Source organism: Empidonax traillii, unplaced genomic scaffold, assembly GCF_003031625.1.
Source record: "Empidonax traillii isolate 1590-97213 ecotype Southwest subspecies unplaced genomic scaffold, ASM303162v1 scaffold787:size292032, whole genome shotgun sequence".
NCBI classification, from domain to species: domain Eukaryota; kingdom Metazoa; phylum Chordata; class Aves; order Passeriformes; family Tyrannidae; genus Empidonax; species Empidonax traillii.
The window spans coordinates 74,675-96,831 of record NW_020955980.1 but is presented as its reverse complement, the minus strand read 5'-3'; the positions used below and the strand labels follow the sequence as shown (position 1 = coordinate 96,831).

The 22,157-nt window shown below is 38.8% G+C and overlaps 1 protein-coding gene across 2 annotated transcripts in view; it reads left to right on the top strand.

The window, feature by feature from the left end:
* DISP1 (dispatched RND transporter family member 1) overlaps window positions 1–21,878 on the top strand; it is an 89,443-nt gene extending 67,565 nt beyond the window's left edge. For both annotated transcript variants that reach the window (XM_027901481.1, XM_027901482.1), the window contains exons 3-8: window positions 4,028–4,057; window positions 9,069–9,192; window positions 10,445–10,572; window positions 11,007–11,104; window positions 13,090–13,187; window positions 18,223–21,878. In XM_027901481.1, the coding sequence (XP_027757282.1) occupies window positions 4,028–4,057; window positions 9,069–9,192; window positions 10,445–10,572; window positions 11,007–11,104; window positions 13,090–13,187; window positions 18,223–21,867 (4,123 nt within the window). In that variant the 3' untranslated portion in view covers window positions 21,868–21,878. The remainder of the gene's footprint in view (window positions 1–4,027; window positions 4,058–9,068; window positions 9,193–10,444; window positions 10,573–11,006; window positions 11,105–13,089; window positions 13,188–18,222) is intronic.
* Window positions 21,879–22,157: the final 279 nt, after the last annotated feature.

Below are 22,157 nucleotides of genomic sequence, written 5' to 3'. Positions count from 1 at the left end.
TTCCCTTTGTACCCCTTGGTGCACAGTGTATTAGGTTTTAATCAGTGACTGCAGTTCATGTCAATAACTTTGTTGTGCTGGTCTGGTCACAAACAACTGTGATTGTCACTTTCTGCTGTCAGGCTTGTGAGAACAAGGTTCAGAGGTAATTTAATACACGGATCAGCTTGGCTTTTGTCCCAGCAAAATAATGGAATTCACCATTTCTTTCTCATGAAAACCAATGAGGATTGGTTTTTGTCTGCATTTTTTTTGGAGGTTAGTGCTGTTATATAAACTGGCTCAATGAAAGTATAATACTTCAGAAATTAGACACGGCAGCATTAATTAAGTGGGAAAGATCTGGTTTTGCCATGCATTTCTGTATTTTAGAGCATAACTAAAGAATTTTTGGGGCATAATTTTTAGGGATAACTTTTCCTATCGACCAATATAATAGAGTCATCACAACAGCTGCAAGGGATTGGTTACACTGCTGGAATTCAGCCGGGTGTACACAGGTTTTTTCAATGCATGCTTTTCGAAACAAAACAATTTGATAGCAGGTGTGACCTTTAACCCTCCCTAACTTTGAAGAACTTAATCATCATCATTTGGTCAGCACTGAATATATTTTGCAGGTGGAGGAAACAGAGGGAAATGTAGTTTGGTTTTGATGGGAAAGGGGGAGGATGAGGAGTGGTTGTGTTGGTATTTTTCCTCCTTTCGTGTAAACCAAATTAGGCGAAGTTAATTTTTGAAAGTTCTGTCTACAATGAATTTTACATTCTATTTAGAAAATCTGTTTTGTCAGATCTCAGTTACAGAGATGTAATTGAAAGACAGAGTAAAGCTTGAAAAGAGAGATTTAAAATATGCCTATCTACTAAGAATGTGCATGCAGAAAGGGCTGGGAGAGCGAATATACAAGAAGATGTATAGTGTAGAGAGAATATACAAGAAGATACATTGAGAAGGTGCCAGCGTCATCCCTGGAGTGTTATCAATTACATGTTGGTCCTTTCCAGCAACTTTGTCTTACCAGCTTTGTGGGTACCTCAGATGAGGTTCTGTACCTTGCTTCCGGGCAAAGCCTTGAGCCAGGGGCAGTGCACAGTGATGTGGTCGTGGCCCTCTGGATGAACCAGCTAACCCCTTACAGAGCCATGGGGATCACAGTGACGATCATACAGGGGTATGATGATGTGGGTAACAGCACTGTAGACCCTGTGCAGAAGAAAAAATTGCCTCTGTGGGAGTTAATTCTCAGCTAGGGCACCTGCTTGTTTGTTCAACCTTGTAAGATTAACTTCACTTTAAAAGCGAGCACTAAAACTGACAAAGTCCAAGGAGTTCTATCTGCTAATGTAAGTGGGAATTGTCACAGAAACCCTTATACAAGTCAGCATAATTACAAAGCTTGTACTAGCTGTTGTCCTTGGGTGGCTGTTGCATGTGCCACATTGTTGTCTGGCTCCTGGCAGGGCTCATTATGACACAGATGAAAACGGGACTCACTGTCACAAGTGACTGAGCATATATGGAAATTCAAATTTACAAATAAAATCTAGAAATTCATGTTTGAACAACAGTAAATACATCTGTTCACATTTCTCTATTATCTGTAAGCCCAAGAGTCTGTGCTGCAGTTACAAATACCCAACTCTGTCGCTTTGCCCCCTTTCCCATGGAGGTGCAGAGGGACACATTCAGTTTGTGCTCTGCATTGGTGCTGAATTACTGCATGAAAGGGCTTGTCTGTGCAAACTTTTGTCTTCATACAGAGTCCTGTTACTGCCAACTTCAGATTCAAGTTTAGTGAGTTCTGACTTCAGTACCTAGTTTATTGTGGTCCAGTGTAGCCTTAGCTGAGAAAAGTTGGTTTTGTGATTGAGGCTGTAGATCAGATGGCAAAGAGTCCCTTGAACCTGCCACAACTTCTTTTCAGGCTCAGACAACTTACTGTAGCGAAGTCGTTTCAGAACTCTGAGTTTCTGTACATTTTGGCTGCTGCTGAGTCTGTTGTTCTTGTAGTGGTACCAGAAGTTTTTGGCATCACGTGAGAAATTGGGTATGTTCACTACCTCTGAAGGTCACATTTGTGCATCTTGGACTGGCAGTCTGAGGGTTGGTGACACTTCATAAATTTAATCTTCGCTTTTGTGGCTGGATTTAACAGAGGATCTTTGTCTATACCCTTCCTTAATCCTCGAGTTACTGCAACTACAGATTGATTATTCTGCTTTTTTCCTGGTTTTGTTCAGCTTCCACATGGCTGCAAGGAGCAACTCTTACTACTGTGTAGTACCTACAGGCATATGGGAGCCCCTGGCGGTCTTGGGGAAAGGCACTGCACTCTCACTGCAGAGACCCGGGTTCGATTCCCGGTCGGGGCCCCTCCCCGGGCAGATGGAGCTCGTTAGCCCTGTAAGGCAATCCATCTACGTCCTGAGGACCTCGCTGCCACTGTCCAAGCTCGCTTGGCCCCGGCAGATGAACCTCAGGATTAAAGGGTGGGCTCAGTTTCGCGCACACTGTGTCTCACCTAAAAAATCCAATGCGCGGGCTGGAAGGTGTAAAGACCTTCCTCGGTTCTTCGTTCACGAAGACTGGCCATTACCTACAGGCATGTCCCAGTTAACAGCTGCATTGGGTTGGAGCATTTCCAAACAACGGTGAATTACAGCTGATAGAAATTTGCTTTTATAGAATTCGTATTTTGTACAGCAGTTGTCAATTACATTTTCATCACACTTTTGCTATCCTGTTATTTAGCAGTGCTTTGAATCTATATCTGAAGTGGCCTGTTGTTGCATAAAGAGCTGATTTGCACTGGATTGTACTTTTTGTTTGGTGTAACAGCACTGTGTTTCATAAATTCAAATTTCTGTGGATTATTACCTTACAGTTGCTCAGAGTTAGAGATAGATACAGTCTGAGCAGTCCTCACACCTGATGTGGGCACGGTTGCAGCTATCTTGAGATGATTATGCCAGCGTTTTCGTTCCCCTGGATGAGGATTTCAACCCAGTGTGTTGAATCTTGTGCTCTGAAGGACAGCAAGTTTCTTTTCTGTGTACTAAATTAAGCTTATCTGAAAATCTCTGAGGAGCCCAAAGTTTGAATGTTATTGTGGTGTTGTGAAAGTGTACCGATCTATGCTTTTGGCAACCACAGTGTAAAACTACTAAGTGATCTGTTTTATGCATGTAGCTGTTTCTTTATTCATTGTTATCTGTACTTTTTTAAAGAAGTAATATTAAATATGTCTTTGCTGGTGAGACAAGTCCATAACTTAACTGAAGGCACAGTATAGTTACATCTTCGGAGTTATCCTGTGTTGCAGTCCTAGTCAGGAAGTTCTTGAAAGGACTTGCAAATTTTTCATGGAAGTCTTTTATTTTAAGTGAAATGTATGTGAAACTTACTGATCCAATAGGTAACAAAATGAAGCGCTCAGTGAACTGATAGATAACAATTTTCACTTGGGTTTGCTATCTCCTCATCAAAAATAATATTAGATTCTTAAGAAATAAGAAAAACTTGCATAAAAATTATTATAGAGAGATACTCTTTGTCATTCTATTTCTTGTATTATGGCAAAACAGAATTTATGGCCAAAATAATTTTTCATAATGGAATTACAAAGGTCAGTTAATGAGGTTTGTGGATTGCAAAGTCAGAGCATGGTGTTGTGGTTGTCTGTTCCCATCATATGATTTTCAGTTGTACTGAATTTTTAGTGTGTTACTTTATTTGGTCTCTTGTTGAAAACTGCAAAAGCCTCTGGAATAGTAATCCCAAAAATCAGCTGCATAAAATTCCACTTCAGAAAACCCAGCTGTCTGTAGTGGTAACTATTCTCTGAATTACTTGTTTGCAAAGACTCAATTGAATATGATTGTGGGCCTTTCAAAATAATTCACATTCCAAAATATCTGATATTCTTAATTTATTTGCTTATCCATGTATAGAAAGAATTAAACAAATTGGTAGGTGCATGCATATTTCATATTTTTTTCATTACTCTCTTTTTTCCTCCTTCTAGGCCAACCAGACCATTCAAGTTACCAAAAAGGTAAGGTCCAATGCTGTCACACGTGAGGGCTGCAGAATGTTATTCCCTGCACAATGCAAGCATAAGGAATATTCAAAGAAAATAGTAAGCAAGCAAATTAAAATAGATTTTAAAAGCAAAAGGTACTTCTTTATGCAGTGGGTAGGGAATTTCTGAAACTGCCACAGGAGATTGTCGAGGCAGATAGCAAGGTCAATAAACGTTTAGGAGAATTGATCTACAATGGGTCCCTAAATAAACACTGAAATAAAGAGACTGGGACAAGTTCTTTAACTTCCCTAATTGTAACACATCTGTGAATTCTGGGGAAGCAGGAAGGGGATAGAAGGCAGAAGGTGGCCAAACTCAGGTGCTCTATTTATGGAGAGACGAGCAGTCTCTTCATTAATACTGGGCTAGGATTTAAAAACCCGTGCAGATTTCATGCTTCCTGTTTTCATCTATTTAATGGCTTTTTTTTTCCAATCTGCACCGTTCTCTGTGTGTATGTACACAAGCATGAAAACTCCATGCCTCAGTACTTTTTTGATTAAGGGCTACTCTGAGAAGTGGCTTGGCTGTATCATCAATAATGATAGATCAACCTGACAGACAAGTTCAGAACATTTCATCATAATAGTTCTTTCTTCTTCTAAAACCAGAAGCCCCATGCAATCAAGAGCACTAGGTTTGGATTGTATATGCTTTGAAGAATGGCAGGGTCATAGCAAATAACAGAGCAACGTATCTGAAGCTGTCAATGCAACAGTCATGGCAACAAGGAACCTTCTCAAGTGAAAAAATATTAAAAATATAATCCATCTTTAAGATTTGCCTTCAGTAAAGAACAGTATCTGTTTTGAGTTACATAAATCTGTGTGTTGCTATGAATTCAGTCACACAAATACAGTGACCATTTTACAATACAGACACTATATGTGGTACATTTCTGTCTCTATATGAGGGTGGGTAGTGGTTTAAGTTGTGTTCATCTGCATACAGGTGCTGATTTGAAAAGTTTAACATCAGCCATGCATTAGGCTGCAGCTTAAAATGGGAAGGAAAACTAAATGCCTTTTGTGGCTTCTCCTTCTGAAGAAACTATCTGAGGTCTTGGATCACCCTAGGGCAAATAGCTTGAAACCAGCGGTGCTTTTAGTGGTGCTAAATAGCTGTGATAAATACAGATTGAATTACTGTATATCCTAAGCATTTTGAGTTATTTAAAACATGAAGAAAAAACCAAACCTTTTTTTAAGTGTGTGAAAAACATCAGGAGTAAATAAATTATTGAAAGCTATATGAATTTTAATGGTACATATCTAGCTAAAAGTAGTAGTACCATTCTAACAACTAGACTGAAAGCAGGGTCAAAGTGGCATAAAGAATGATCTTTCAGTCAGTGTCAGACTGAAGAGAATTCATCAGTCTGTGCTTGAATAGTTTGGAGGGGAAAAAAAAAAAAGGAAGAGGATAAGGTATCAGTGTGGCTACACATCCAGGTCATTGCAAAACCAAAAAATAGTTTTAATTAGGCATCAAAAAGCAGGAGGTGTTATCATGATTTAGTAAAGTACTAAAGGATGTGCTTAGCACTAAGGATATCCTTTCTGAATGTGATTCCTCGATTGAGGAATTGATGTAATCATTTTCCTCTTGGACTCAGGCGTTTTCAGGTCGTTTATGCAGAATCAGGGCAGTGGCTTACTTCTCATGGAGAAAAGAAAAAGTAATTAAGCTCATTTTATGGCTTTTTCGTGGGTGAAAAATAACTGCCATCTGTTCAGCCATGTACAGTGGTTTGGGGTTGAGGCTCCTTATAGGCGACTTGCTTGGTGCCAGAGCTCTCAGCAGCACCAAATAATGCTCAGACAGGTAAAATTTAGTCTGGCTAATCCTTTTTGTCAGCTCAGGTCAGCTTTGCTTATCTGAATTTCAGTATGTGATACAAGAAATAGGACAAATTTGCAGGTGTAAACAAGCACTTAATGTTTCCAGTATGTGGCTTATTATCACCTTAAACACTTTACCTAGAACATAGTTTCCTTTACAGCTAGTGACTGAAAGAATTTAACCAAATTAAGAGCTGCTCAGCTGAGAATGGACATGTAGAGACAACATGTCAAAGTATGATGAATAGGAACTGGCACTAGTGATGAATAGGAAAATAAATCTTTTGGGTATAACTTTTATGACTTAAGAGCAAATGTCTGACTAGCAATGTAAGAGCTAGTCAGTCTAGCTTGATGTTTATGAAAACATTTAGTCCTATAAATAGGAAAACTAGTCATTTACTTCACTTCTACTTTGTACAATTGCTCATTTGGCAAGCTGCCCCTTTGTGATTCACTTTAATAAAAACTTAAACTTCAGATTGCTTTTCAAGCCTTTACTAATTAACCTCTCGTGTGAGAATGGAAGAATTATTTCATGTTTACCTAATAGGAAATTGAGATACACCCAGTGCTTTGGACTTCCTTTCTCCTTAAAGCTGCACTTAGACCCCTATATGTGCCTATTTCCACATGCTATGGGAAGTCAGCCATAAACTTCCTCACTGCTGTTGATTTTAAAGTTAGAATGCTGGGAAACCATTGCTGGAGTGAAGAGATGGCCATTCCCTCCCTCCTTATCAGCAGGACAGAAAAATTCTGTAGAGCTGGTAACTGTACTGTGATTAGCTAATAAGTTGCTCTTAAAACTGAAAAAGAGCCATGATCTTTTGAGACAGTAGAAATAAGTAAAGGATAAGTAAAGCTATAAACTTCCATGTTACACTACCTGTAAGTTGAGGAGGAAGTAAGAGTGTAGATCTTCTTGATCAATATTTAGTGTGTACGGAAACCATCCATATAGAATGATTCATAGTCTATAATTAAACTTTATGGGACTTCCTATACTCTCTTTACTTCAGACAGTGTTGCTTTTGAAACATAAACTCTGTGAATTAAAGTCTTTACTATAAGAGAAAGTATTTAGAAATTAAGATTTCTGGGTTTCACTCGGTTTCTGATACTCTTCTGTCAATTTAACAAAAAATAAAAATATTTTACAAAATCAATGAAAGTTAGGTTTGCATATAAAAATTCTTGTTCTCTTAAAATTTAGAATGAACTAGGTGTTAAAATGCAAGAATGTATGTTATGCTGGAAGACTAGATAGTTAATGCTGATTAGTTTATGTATCGTGTTGCCACTCCCTCGCATCTTTGAATTTACAACAGATTTCATGGATCATTAATATGTAGGATTTGAGTATTTTTTTTACTGACTGTTGTAAAAATAGAGGAGATGGTTTCTTTTGGGTTCTACTTTAAAAGTGAGGGGGTTTTCTCTTTGATTTGTTTTCTTTAAAATGCTTAAGTTTTCAAAAAATAAATAGTGATGTCTTTCTATCATTAAATTTTTAACTAAGTGTCTAGTTTTAGTGTTCCCCAATCATGGATAATATCCATGCCAAACATTAAGTATAAAGTTAAGGAAAAAGTATTTATATTTTAAAAATTGTATTTAATCTTAAGCAACAGTTTTCAATTCACATATTCTTTTTTTTGCATATTTTTGTGTAAAAGTATTTTCTGTGAATTATTGCTATGACAGCTTTAAATGCTGAACATGTAGTAAGCAACAGGAATATCTATTTCAATCCATAGTTAATCATCTTTGAAGCAGCATGTCTCAGTTTAATTGAGACAAGGGTCTTTTGCTGAGGATGGATTAGGAGAAAAAGACCCAAACCTTCTTCTCTAGCAATTATAGATCCGAAATTACGAGGCTCCGATTGAAGGAAAGCAAATTATGGAAAAGGGAAAAAGGAAAAAATAACAGCCCTTTATTAAGTATGTGTGTATTAACGTAACACGAGGGAAAAAGAAAACCAAGTAAAACAACCAAACAATACCCCTATACCCACCAATAATCCCCTTCAAGAACAAAACCGATAAAACCGGCAAAAAAGAAAATCAAATAGTTCAATTTTTAGCACTCTTTGGTGCAGTTCCAGCCACAGTCAGCAGGGGGCGCCGTCACGTCACTGGAGATGCAAAAACTTGCAATGTCTTATACCTTTCACCAGGTGGCGCTGTTGAGTTATCAAAAGTGCAGAACTTGTAATGTTCTATAGTAGTCACTGGGTGGCGCTGTTGGATCACTAGAGGAGTGGAACTTGCAATGTCCAGCGCTCGTCACCGGGCAGCGCTGTGGGATCCCTGTTCGCCGCCGGGTGGCGAGGGAGGAGGGGGAAGGGGAAGGGGAACAGAAAGTTCTCCCAATGGAAGAAAAAACTCACGACTCGGTGAAGGTCCCGCGGTGAAAAAAAAACCAAGACTGCAACCAGCCGGCAACTCTGCAGAGAGATAGCAGCGAAAAACTCCTCTCCCACAGGAAAAAAAAACAAAGAAGAAACCAGGCAGTCTCTCCTCTCTACTGCAGCCTCCCCTCCTGCTCCCGAGCTGAGCTCCCAACCCCCAGCCCCCACCTCCTTCCACACACACACTCTGGCCTTTTTCCTAACTCCTCCCCCTTCGTTGCCAGGAGACTAATTCTCGGTCGTTTAGGACTCAGGCCGACTCTTTTGTTCACTTGATGGCCATTTAACAGCATTCATGGGGGGGGGGGGGGGGGGGGGGGGGGGGGAGGGGAAAGGAAAGACAAAATTCCTTTCTAAAATCAGAACTATGACACAGCACAAAGAAGATCTAAGATAAAGCCTGTATTTTTGTCAGAATCCTGAGGGGAAAAAATAATAGTCTGATATGAAAAGCTTTCTGTATAAGAATAGAAAGTTTTAAGGAGATTTGACAGAAAGTTGGAGGGGGGTTGTTACCTTAAAAATAGGGAAAAAAAACCCAACAAATGTGTGGAAAAAATGTTTCCAAATGGCTTCTGTCCATTTGTGATAGCCAGCTTAATTTCCTGTAAGAGTAGCAAAGAACACGGGTCAGTGTTTGAACACAGCTCTTTGGAGAAGTGTGGATTAATTTTTCTGTATAACTTTCATTTCTGTAACATGTCTCTCTGCCCCTCTCCTGTAGCTATGCTGCGCTAATCGCCGACTGGCCTGTGGTGGTCCTGGGCATGTGCACTGTGTTAATTGTGGCGTGTGCCCTGGTTGGAATATTAGTTCCAGATCTTCCAGATTTCTCTGACCCACTGCTCGTAAGTAAATATTAATCAATAAGTATTTTCTGTTTGCCGTTTCTTCAGCGACGCCAGGAAACAGCAAATGCAAGTACAGCAATTGGTGGATTCCTCATGAGTTGAGATCTGCCCAGAGAGGAAAACTGAGACTTGATATGCCTGAAAAGGTTTCCTGTACTATGAATCTGTTTGGGAAACAATTCCAGAGAGACTCAACTAGTAGTAAGCTTGCAGAAGCAGTTTCTGTCTTATGAATCCGTGAAAAAAAATTGGTTGTTAAAGACCCTTGCAATTCCTCTAATTAAAAAAGAAAAAAGTATGAAATCTTGACATTGGAGCAGCGAATGGTGATACAAAGCAGCAGTGGCCATTGGAGAATGTTATCCACTAGTTTAAATTCTCTCTTCATTTTGCTATTGGAAAGTCATATGTCCTCTAGCAGAACTGCTGTAGATTGATAGTGTAAATTCATCCCAGTTTTAGATGTACAGCACAGTACAACAGACCATACGTTCTAAATCAGGTTTCAAAGACTGAGGGCCAGTATTAAAGGGAAGGGGGTTCCAAGTGCCCTCTGGGGATGAAATGATATCCATGTTGGAAAACTAAAAGTAATTTTTATCAGATTCTAATAAATACTGTGCTCATTTCTTACTTCTCTTGAACTGCCTTACCCAGGAGTAACTTTCAGGATTTCTTATTGAAAATGGTACATTTAATTATTATCCTCAAATAAAAATATACTGTTTCTATAAGTTATTGTTATTTCTAGTATAGTATGTATATATGTACATATCCATATGTAATGGATATTTCTTGAAAACAGTCAAGTTGTTAAAATTGTTTCAATGTCACTTTCAAAATTATGTAAAACTCCTAAGTATACCTACTCTATTCCTCTAAGAGGAATAGAGTAGATATACTTTGGAGTTTTTTAATCATATTTAATCAATAAAGAGTGATAAATGAGATAATGAAGAGGACTTTGTAGAATACTCTGAAAACTCGGTGTTGAACATTTGGTAGACTAAATCATCTCTTCTCAGGGAGAGGAGTAGTACGTGCAAGAATTCTTAATCCCTCGTCACTCTATACAGTCAGTCATTATTTTGTCTGACCTGTCGTAAAGCATTTTACCTTTAGAAGTAGATGCCTGGAGTAATTATGCTTCATAATGAAAACTATCCATCACTTTGATCGTGTTTCCACTTTCCTGTTTGAACTAAAGAATGAAAGCTATTAATGGAATTCTGTGATTTCCTCCTCTTAGGGTTTTGAACCAAGGGGGACAGCCATAGGACAGAGGCTGGTCACGTGGAACAATATGGTGAAAAACACAGGGTATAAAGCAACACTTGCAAACTATCCTTTCAAATATGCAGATGAGCAAGCTAAAAGGTAGGGATTGTATTTTAAATGTATTTTATTTTACTGGTGTTTTCTGTATGTACGTAGTGCTTGCACCGGTACCCTCTGAAGTTAATATATGTACTTCCACTGATTTCAATAAATATTGAATCTGATCATCTACAGTTCTCAAGGCCTTTCACATAAGGCTAGATATTTCCCATCTCAAACTCGTAAAAGGTGTTTAATTTTAGTTTTCTCTTAGAGTTATGGATATTTTCAGAACTAGGCTCAATGTCATTTCCTTCAAAGTCTATTAATTTAAAGAAAAAATTATTTTATGTCAGTTTTTGTATACCAAAGGCACATAGGTAAAAATATGTTTTATCACGTATAAGAGATGTTAAGATGTGTGATCTGTTTGGGTGCTCCTCTTTTAACAAGTTCTTTGCTAAGTTAAGGTAAAATTATTTATTCTGGTTTAGTCATCAAGATGACAGATGGTCAGATGATCACTATGAAAGAGAGAAGAGGCAAGCAGACTGGAACTTCCACAAGGATACCTTTTTCTGTGATATTCCAAGTAAGTGAAGAAATGATGTAAGGAAGGCTAAAGACTTCTGTCAGTTGTGTTTTCTGAACTCTTCTATACATTGCATGCCACATAGGAAAATATTTTTTGCTTGGCATGCGTATGGGCACAATAAGTACCTTCTTTCTGTGTGCAGAAGTCTTGAGAAAATTGGGCTGAAATGTTGCATTCTATTGGTTCTTCCTGGGAAGCAACTGTATTTACTTAAATTGCTTCCTCTAAGTGTTTCCATTTCCTGTAAAGAATTTTATTAGTTCTTCGTGATGCTGATCATTGTAAAAGCAGTGCTTTGTGTGTGACTATGGAGGTAGAGCTTAATTCACTGTAGGGAAGAAGTTGTGTTCTATCTGTGCCATTAGCGTAGTTAAAAAACCTAAATCAAAATATTTTTCCTGTATATGTCTGAAAAGACATCCACTGGTCATCTTGTATGGAATTTAGGGGTTTGTTTAGGGAAAAGCTGATCAAGTTAAACTAGAGGACAAAAAAAGGCAAAGAAGTCTACTGACTTTTTACAGGGCATACTGCAGAACTTTGATAAGTCTTGTTCTGGCAGAGAGCGTGCATTAGCAGATGTAGATCTTACCTTTATTCATATAATGACTCGCTCTCCTTTGCGGCAACTTCCATATGTGAGGATTGATAACAGAGCACAAAAACGTAATTGCGAAGTTATTTGCTTATATTACTTGATCTAAGAGAGGGATGACCAGTGAATACGTACTGGGGTGAAGAATAGATTTTACTTTTTCAATTACAGTATGGTCTTATATCTAAGTGAGAGGATGTGAGCAAGGTCGTCATTTCTGCTCATGTGAGCAGAACCGAATTAGACTGAGCATATCATGAGTGAGGAAGAGGAAATGTACTCGAAACTCTGCTGAGCATTAACTGCAACTTGAAAGAGAATTAACTCCTCTTATTCTGTGTGCTGTTTCTGCACAGTCTCACTCTCATTCTTTCCACTGCTGTTTCTGTGTAGTCTCAGTCGTGGCAATCATGAAGGAATTGCGCTTCTATGGGAAAATTTGCCAGTCCATTATGTAAACAAAACAGTTGATTTCCTCTTGACCTGTTGTTGTCATTCCTGGTGTCTTTCTTTGTCTGCTCCAGGATCTGCAGATTTCAGTTCCCTTGATCCTAAAGCATGGTCTGACATCATAAAGCCCTACCCCCAAGTCTTTTCATTACAGTCTTGTGGAAGGCAAAAATTCTGCAGATTAACAGCAGTGGGGAAAATTCAGCCTTTTGATTTTTTTGAATATTTTAATTAATGTGATAATATTTCTTAACACAAAGTACAATATTGTGTTATGCAGTACCATATATTTCTGTTTGTATCTGTTTCCCTTGTGAACTATGCATTCAGATCTCACTGCCACTAAGTAATTATTTCCTTTCCTAAAAGCTATCTTCTGATAAATGTGATTTAATTTGTAATTTAAGCTCTATGTGTCTAAACTGTGGAATTCTTAAAAATAGCCTCAAGGATATCACAACAATTTCCACTCCAGTCATTTGCTTCTAAAGCAAAAACATTCTTGTAGAAACAGCTTTATAATTATTATTTATATTCTCAAATTACTTACTAAATCAGCCTTTGATTACTATTATCAGCGTTCTGCCATTATGCTGTGCCACGAATTTCATAGTTTGCTGATTAGATCTTTTGATTTTTATTTGTTTGTCAGATTTCAGAAGATAGTTTGCTTGAATAGAAGTCTGTTGAGCTTCTGAGTGGTATATAATATTAAAGATGCCATATTTACTATAAGCACTTTAAGGAAATGGAAACTTTCATGTGGAGCAAGTCTTACAGATAAACAGCTCATCTTGAAAAGGAGGTGAATTCCCATGACCTGACAAAGATTTCATCTGTGTCATTTGAACAGTGGGCTTTTGCCTTAGGCTTTGATACCAGGCACACCCAAACAATCAATAAAACCCCCCTCTTGTCACCCCTCTTGTAATTTCAGGTGATCGCTATTCACGAGTGGTGTTTACATCAACAGAAGGAGAGAATTTATGGAATTTGAATGCAATTAAGTCAATGTGCAATGTAGATAACTTGAGGGTAAGCAAATATGGCATTTAATTTGTTTAACTTGCAGATATGGAGCATATGAGAGGACTTCACATTGTTCCCATCCTGTCAAAGAGTCAGTCAGCATGCAGGCAAAGTTAAAAAACAATTTGCAATTTGTAAATCAAATTATCTATGGGGGTTTCTTTGGTTTTGCTAATAACATCTAGAAAGGGGTAGAGGAGGGTTGCTTCAGGAGTGTTTTTTTGCAGAAAGGGCTGTCTTTATATTCACTGTGTGTTTCCTCATAGAATATAATTCCATGGAATTTTGTTCTTGTTTCCCAGCAAAGAATTCATTTTCCTTGCTTTTTTACCTTGAGGTGAACTAGATGCATCTTCATCGCACATGCAGTTTTCTCTGACACCCGGTGGGGTCACTCAGGTTTTATTTCTGTTAGTTTAGAACGGAGATCAAGTGGACATCAACAGAACATAGATACAGTAGCTAGAAATATATCCCACCTAATTAGATGTGGATAATGGTGCATACAGAGTAATCTTAGTTTCCTCTTTAGAACTGAGGAAATGAAATATGACATTTTGTCATTGTCTGTCTGGCCTGGTGTATTTTTACTTGACTTTTGTTCTACTCGGTACCCTGCATAGTCAAAATAACCTTTGGAATAACCGTGTTCAGAGGCTTCATTTACATGTGTTACAAAGGTAATTTAGCACTCTGATTGAAATCGATGTCCATTTTTGACTGAAGGAATTTAACTGACGAAGGCTAAAATAAAATAAGCATCCCAGTTGTACATTTGTAAAATATAAGCTTGTCACTTGCTGGAGTGAACTCCTTTGAACCTCTGAGTAGCCGTGAACTTTTGCATTGGTGAATTTGCATGGAAATAAAGCAACATGATTTTCTTCTGTTAATATTATCTATTTAGTTCCATTTTTTCTCGTTCAGAACAAAACTAACCATAAACAAATTCAGATAATACCACATTTATTTAATAAAGATGTTGCTTTTTAGACAACTCTGTTAATTTATTGAATTTCCAAACGTTTTTTCCCACAGTAGCTGTCATTTACCTTGTTAAAATGTTGAGCTGTAGCAAAACATTGTACAATGAATCTCCCTTGCACTCTGCTGACAGGCATTTTGTCCTGGTTGGCCTCTCTTGGTGGCAGTCATTTTTGTCCTTTTGTCATTTTGTCATTTTGTGTTTGTGAGGTGTTCCTTATTTCCCCATCAAAGATTATTGCACTGACAGGATAGCTCATGTGGTTGTCCTTTCTCTCTTTTGATCAGAATGAGCCAGGTGAGAGCAAAGTACCGTATTTAACCCAGCTCAATTTTGCATGAACTGAACTGGGGAGTAATCATACTGCCAGTTCAATCAGGAGATTCAGTGGAGTAATTCACAAGGGCAAAAACTGAGAGTTAAGGAGGAAATTCTAATCTGTGTGTTTAACTGTTGAAGTTCAGTAACACAGGCAGCTGATGCAGGTAAATCCCACGTAGTATAGGTCATTGCAAAGCAATGCAGTCTGAATTAAAAAAAAACATAATAATTCTGTTTAACAGAAGACAGTTAATTATATATGAAGAATAATCTCTGTCATGATTGCGTTACTCTTGAGGAATTTTTCTTTGGTTCCTCCCTATATGCACACTTTGATAATAATGTATTATTTCAAACACTGCTTTCCTTTCTGAAGGAAGGATGAAACTACTTTACTTCAAAAGAAAGCACCACACGTCTTATATCCATAAAACCAGCTCTTCCTTTGAAATAAGAACACTTCGGAAAATTAAATGTTGGCTATTTCAGCTACAGCCACAGTTGTGTAGATATTTATAGAGGAAATTGTTGCAGATAATGTTTCTGTGGGTCTTTATTTGCAATTTACTTGTAATTTACTTCAGAATGTAGGAATTGAATACTGCAGCTGAGCAGAATAATAGTGTATCATGATAGCAGAATTCATTTTTAGCTAGTTAGGGTACAAAACAGAGTGATATGGTCAGGTTTTGCAATTATTATTGCTCTGTGAATGTAAATTTATAATAAAAAATTAGATATTCAGGGCTCAGAAAGGGCTGAGGCTTTTTTCATAATTTCTTTTTTAAATACTTGTTACTTACAAATAACATTTTTAAATTATTTTAACACTTTCTAAAAGTTTTCAAGGACTTTTAACACTTCTTAGAACTCACAAAGTACTGTGCTATGCCCCACTTGTGAATGCTGAGTTCTAGTAGCAGCCAGTCCCTAGGGAGGATGCTGATCCTTACTGCAGTGATCGGAAGAAATCTATGACTTCGGTGACCTTCTGGTCTTACAAACTCTTTCCTGGCTGTCGTTATTTTTGCTGTTGAATTCAAGCTTGTTTAGAGCCACAGTTCTGTTGAACTGAGTGGCAAAGCTTTCTGTACCCAAAGATGAGGAAATCAGACACTATTTTCTGCAAATCCAAACCTTAGAATTTGTATGTTTTTCTGATGATAAGCAGGATTTCAGCACCAAGTATTTACTTTAGTATGGAACCAACAGTATATCCTTATGTGTTAATTGTATTCCCATGTGCTTGTAACTATTTTGACTATATGTTTTACTGACACTTAGGTGCTCCAGCCTGCAGCTGCTCAGCATATGGTAGTTCCTATAATCTTCATGGAAACTCTATATACAAAATAGTTACAGGACATGCTCTAACTTTTTACTAGTTGTATAAGAAGAGCCTTTTTTTTTTTCACCTGTTAATTGCAGAATGTTCTCCCATTAAACCATGAACTATTATTTTATAAGCTTCAAAGACTGTGTGTTATCTCTTCAGACTGCTTCCCCAAAACTGTGTATTTGGGAATGTCTTTTACTGCAGAGATCCATTTGGGCAGATCTGCCCACAGATGCAGCATGTGTGCAGGTTGCACTGCTTAGCTTCCTTACTTGTTCCAAAATAAATTATGATGTTGCCAGTGGCAGACCGGGTCTGGCAACAGCAAAATGACCTTTTCAGTTCTTTTGGATCACCAACAAAGCTCAATGCTACAATCTATTAATGTTTTACATAGTATTTTAAAGAGCAACCAGGAGCTAAATTTTGTATTTTAATTTCTAATTTCCAGCTGCCAGCTCATGTTACTTTGTATCTTTGGCAGCAGTTCCTTTAGCAGTGAGTGTTTATGACCTGCAGCGAGTGTTGAAGAACAGTGTATAAACCTCATTGTCCCATCTTGAACTTGAATACGTAGAGAAGACAATACAATCCTTTCCTCCCAATTTGCCTATTATATCCTCATAGGACTAACCTGGAGATGTGCCATGAAAAACACAGATATGCTATTCCAGTGCTTCCTTTTATTTAGTAGGTTGTTCAGTTTTTTCTGACTTTGCATGTGTGAGTGTTTTTATCTGGAAACAATCAAATGTGAATTATCCTGTTTTTTGGGAATGCCAGTTTGTTATTGTTCAGCAACTGGTTGACAAAATTTAGTCCGTATTAAAGCTTTTATAACTGCTGTGAGAATCCCCAAGTGCATTTTTTTTTCAGTCTGCATTATAAAGGATTGCTAATAATAAACCTTTGCAATTTTGCAAAAGAGAAAAAAGAAGAAAAAAAAAAAAAAGACTATGTGGTCTACTTCAGTTCACCTAAACTTAAAGCACACATAGATAATGGTTTCAGGGCCCAACCCTGTAAACTGAAGCACATGGTTGTATTAATGTGATTGTATTAATAGGTGTTCATTCTGTGTAACTTGATGAAGGCTCAACTTTTACATATGTCTATATACATATTAGTCTATATAAGGACTAATTCTACTTCGTCACATATACCAGGCTGGAAGTTCTGTTTTTTAAGACTTAAGTTCCTTTTGCCCTACCAAGATTGAGTTTTTTCAACTTGAGAAAATTTCCCTTATCTAACCTTGCTACTTAAGGGTTTCACTTCTGTTTTATTGATTCAGTTTTTCATAGAAGTACCTCATGGTGATTTAGCTAAGTCATGCTTTTACTGACTTCAACTATGTCTGGAATATTCTTGAAGCAGAAGAAGAATATCCCTATAAGGGATTAACACTCATTCAGTTCAGGAGAGTCCTTAACCAAGATGTTAAAATTGCTATTATTTCTGTAAAGCTCTGGTAGGAGTTCCTGACCCTTGGGCAGTCGCTTGAGTTGACAACAGCACTCCTCCCTCATGTCCCAGCTCTTCCTCTCTGCACTTGCCGCTGGTGTCTGCTCATCCCCATGACTTCTCTGGCCTTGCTGCTGCTGCAGCTTCCTCCACTCCACTCCTGAGTCAGCTTTTGGGACATTGTCCCACCATGGGTGCAGCATTCAGAGGCATGACTGTTGTCTCTGTGCGTCAGGGCTTATATTGGGGTGCTTCATGACAGTGGTGTGCTTGTGCTTGTGCTTTGGAAATCCTGGATGACTTAGGGGCGTTCAGTGCCTGGATGGCAGGCTGAGCAGGTCGGGGGCAGTGTCTGTCAGCTGCACAAGAGCTAAAAGAGAGTGATAAAATCAGGGTTGTAGGAGAGGGGTCAGGTGATGGAAATCATCTGTCCCATCCTTTCTTTTTGGATGGTAAGTCTCCTAGGAACTTCAGAATATTATTCCAAGCAGAATGAAACTTCATTGATTTATGGCTGATTGGTTATTTTCAGGAATATAGCAGGAGATAACAGAAGAGAATTAACTATCCTCAATCTGGAAAGAAACAAAATACATCAGTGTATCTTCAGACAGTAGAATTACAACACTCTTAATGCTTCTGCCAATTCTGTGCCAGTGTGACAAGTTACTGCTGGTTTAGTCTGCTGCTTGTAAGAGGATACAGATCAAAAACAATGTCTGTGGAAATAAGAATTTAAAATGTTAACACAGAAGAACCGTAAACTGAATTTTCATCATTTTTGGTTGGTTTTGTTGGGGTTTTGGGGGGGAAGTAGGGGTTGGATTGGGTTGGGGTTTTTTTTGTTTGTTTGGAGGTTTTTTGTGGGTAAACGTTTCTAGTAATTTGGACTGTTACTTCAAACTGGACTGTTTGCCCTGCCTGTCTTTATACAGATCAGATCCCATTCCCAGTTTGGTGACCTTTGCCAGAGAGCCACTGCTGCTTCGTGTTGTCCCAGCTGGACACTGGGCAACTATATTGCTATTCTGAATAACAGGTCATCGTGTCAAAAAATCGTAGAACGGGACGTCTCTCACACCCTAAAGCTGCTTCGCACATGTGCCAAATACTACTATAATGGAACCCTGGGGCCGGACTGCTGGGATATGAACGCCAAAAGGAAGGACCAACTCAAGTGTTCAAACGTGCCTCGCAAATGTACCAAGTACAATGCTGTTTACCAGATCCTTCACTACCTAGTGGACAAGGATTTTCTAAGCCCAAAGACAGCTGACTATGTCTTACCAACTTTAAAATACAGCATGCTCTTCTCCCCGACGGAGAAAGGGGAAAGCATGATGAGTATTTACCTAGATAACTTTGAGAACTGGAACGCTTCTGATGGTGTAACAACCGTCACAGGGATTGAGTTTGGAATAAAACATAGGTTGTTTCAAGATTACCTGTTGATGGATACTGTGTATCCTGCCATAGCCATTGTAATTGTTCTGTTAGTTATGTGTGTGTACACGAAGTCCATGTTTATCACGCTGATGACCATGTTTGCAATAATTAGTTCCTTGATTATTTCTTATTTTCTCTATCGGGTAGTATTTCATTTTGAGTTTTTTCCATTCATGAATCTCACGGCATTAATTATCCTTGTTGGGATTGGAGCAGATGATGCTTTTGTCTTATGTGACGTTTGGAACTACACAAAGTTTGATAAACCTCATGCTGGAACCTCTGAGACAGTGAGCATCACGCTGCAGCACGCTGCTCTTTCCATGTTTGTCACAAGTTTTACAACCGCTGCTGCCTTCTATGCTAATTACGTCAGCAATATCACAGCAATCAGGTGTTTTGGTGTTTATGCTGGCACTGCCATTTTGGTGAATTATGTTTTGATGGTTACATGGCTGCCTGCTGTAGTTGTGTTACATGAACGATACCTTCTCAATATTTTCAGTTGCTTTAAGAAACCTCAGCAGAGGGTATACAACAACAAAAACTGCTGGACAGCGTTGTGCCAAATGTTCCACAAGATTATTTTTGCAGTTTCAGAAGCATCCAGGATATTTTTTGAAAAAGTTTTGCCGTGCATTGTAATCAAATTTCGATATATTTGGCTTTTCTGGTTCCTTGCCTTAACAATTGGTGGAGCATATATCGTGTGTGTGAATCCAAAGATGAAACTGCCATCGCTGGAGCTCTCTGAGTTTCAGGTATTTAGGTCTTCCCACCCATTTGAGCGATATGATGCAGAATACAAAAAGCTTTTTATGTTTGAACGTGTCCACCATGGAGAGGAGCTCCACATGCCCATTACAGTAATCTGGGGTGTGACACCTGAGGATAATGGTGACCCTTTAAACCCTAAAAGCAAAGGAAAGCTGCAGCTAGATACCAGTTTTAATATCGCTAGCCCAGCCTCACAGGTTTGGATTTTACGTTTCTGTCAGAAGTTAAGAAACCAAACCTTTTTTTATCAGACCGAAGAACAAGACTTCACAAGCTGCTTCATTGAAACATTTAAGCAGTGGATGGAAAATCAAGATTGTGATGAACCATCTCTTTACCCCTGCTGCAGCCACTGGAGCTTTCCGTACAAACAAGAAGTTTTTGAATTATGTATCAAGAGAGCTATAATGGAGCTAGAAAGAAGCACAGGGTACCATTTAGACAGCAAAACCCCAGGGCCTCGCTTTGACCTTAATGACACCATCAGGGCCGTGGTGTTGGAGTTCCAAAGCACCTACCTCTTTACCCTGGCTTATGAGAAAATGCATCAGTTCTACAAAGAGGTGGACTCATGGATTTCAAATGAGCTGAGTTCTGCTCCCGAAGGTCTTAGCAATGGTTGGTTTGTGAGTAACCTCGAATTTTATGATCTTCAGGACAGTCTTTCTGACGGTACTCTGATTGCCATGGGTCTTTCAGTTGCTGTTGCATTTAGCGTAATGCTTCTTACCACTTGGAATATAATCATAAGCCTCTATGCAATAGTTTCAATAGCCGGAACTATTTTTGTCACTGTAGGTTCTCTGGTTCTTCTGGGATGGGAGCTAAATGTGTTAGAATCTGTCACCATTTCGGTGGCTGTTGGCTTATCAGTAGACTTCGCTGTTCATTATGGAGTGGCTTATCGCTTAGCGCCTGACCCTGACCGAGAGGGAAAAGTAATTTTTTCTCTGAGCCGTATGGGTTCTGCTATTGCAATGGCTGCCTTGACCACATTTGTAGCCGGAGCAATGATGATGCCCTCGACAGTGCTGGCGTACACGCAGCTTGGCACTTTTATGATGCTTATAATGTGCATTAGCTGGGCTTTTGCAACATTCTTCTTCCAGTGCATGTGCCGATGCCTCGGACCCCAGGGCACTTGTGGCCAGATCCCACTACCAAAAAAATTGCAGTGTAATTCTTTCTCTCAGACCTTTTCAGGAGGCCAAGGAGGCAGAGGTCAAAATAAATCACATCCTGTTAGCAAGTATCAGCTGGACTCCAGAAGTCAAAAACCAGAAATGGAGCATGAGCACTACGAGCTTGAGCCCCTGGCGTCACAAACCGGTATCTGCAACCCTGCAGAGAAGGTGACATATGAAGAAACTCATATTTGCTCAGAGCTCTTCAGCAGCAGGCCCCAAAACATGTGTGTACCAATGCATCCAGCCTACAATAGTGAAGTGAGTAAAAGCATAAAAAACGTTGCTGGTTCAGCTGTGCTGCAGACTTCTATTGACCAACACACCATATGCCCAGTTTTCTCTCAAAACAGGCAGTGCAGCTGTCCTGATGCATATAAGCAAGTGGCAGTGCAGTGGAGTGCACACTCATGTCAACAGTTAAGTGACACCTTCTGTTACCAGTGTTCTCCTTCTCCGGGAACTGTACAGATCCAGAGTCCTGTAGCTCCTATAAATGCTTTACAGCAAGCTGCTGAAGGTTATGTACATCCAGTCCAGCATGTCCTCCACTGCAGTTGCCTTCAAGGAAGGCTCAAAAGAACGATGACGCAGAACTCTCTGCCTAAAAATTTTTTCCTCCAGTCCATGCAACAGTTTCAGGCATGTCAAAGAATAAACAGGACAGATACACACTCTCATCAAAACCCGGAGGAGAACGTAAGAACTGTTCCAAAGGTGATGAGCTCCTCGCAGTTTCTCTGCCGAAACACAGGACCTCTAATAGTGTGTTACTCTGAATGTGAGAACAGCATCTCAAATAACCAAAAGGGATTCTGTCAGCAGACAGACAAGTGTGATGAAAAAGGTGGTACAGAAGCGAATGGGGTTGAAAGCAAGAAAGCCTCTCTGTCCAAGCAGAAAAAGAAAGCTGAGAGCAAGATAGATCACCATTCTTTGCAGAATGAGCAGGTTTTGAAGGCCGACCAAAATGATAAAAAGCACCTGCTGAGTAGGTCAGTGAGAGAGGCTCGCCACGAGAGTTGCTGTGAAAGTTCACACTGTTGTAGCAAGGCTATTGCAGTGAAGTGCAATTCTGTTGACTGTCAAATGCCAAACATCGAAGCCAATGTGCCTCCTATGTTAATGCACCCAGAACTTTCCAATGAAAGTTTGTTAATAAAAACACTATAATAAACCTTTAATTTGGCAATCCTGCGTCTTTCTTTTCCAAGTAAGTTTAAAACGCTAAAAAGGAAAGTCCTGAATAAATATGAATTATAATTTGCCTTTTGGAATGAAAAATGTATTTTATAGAACAGTAACATTTATACATTTCATAAATGTATATATACATGTAGTAAAACCTGATGTTGTCCAGAATGTTTTTTTGATGTAACTCATAAGATGGATTATGTTTCATTTAGTTTTTGTCCAAGGGATTAGGGTTTGATTTCTCCTTATAAACCATCTCAAGAAATAAA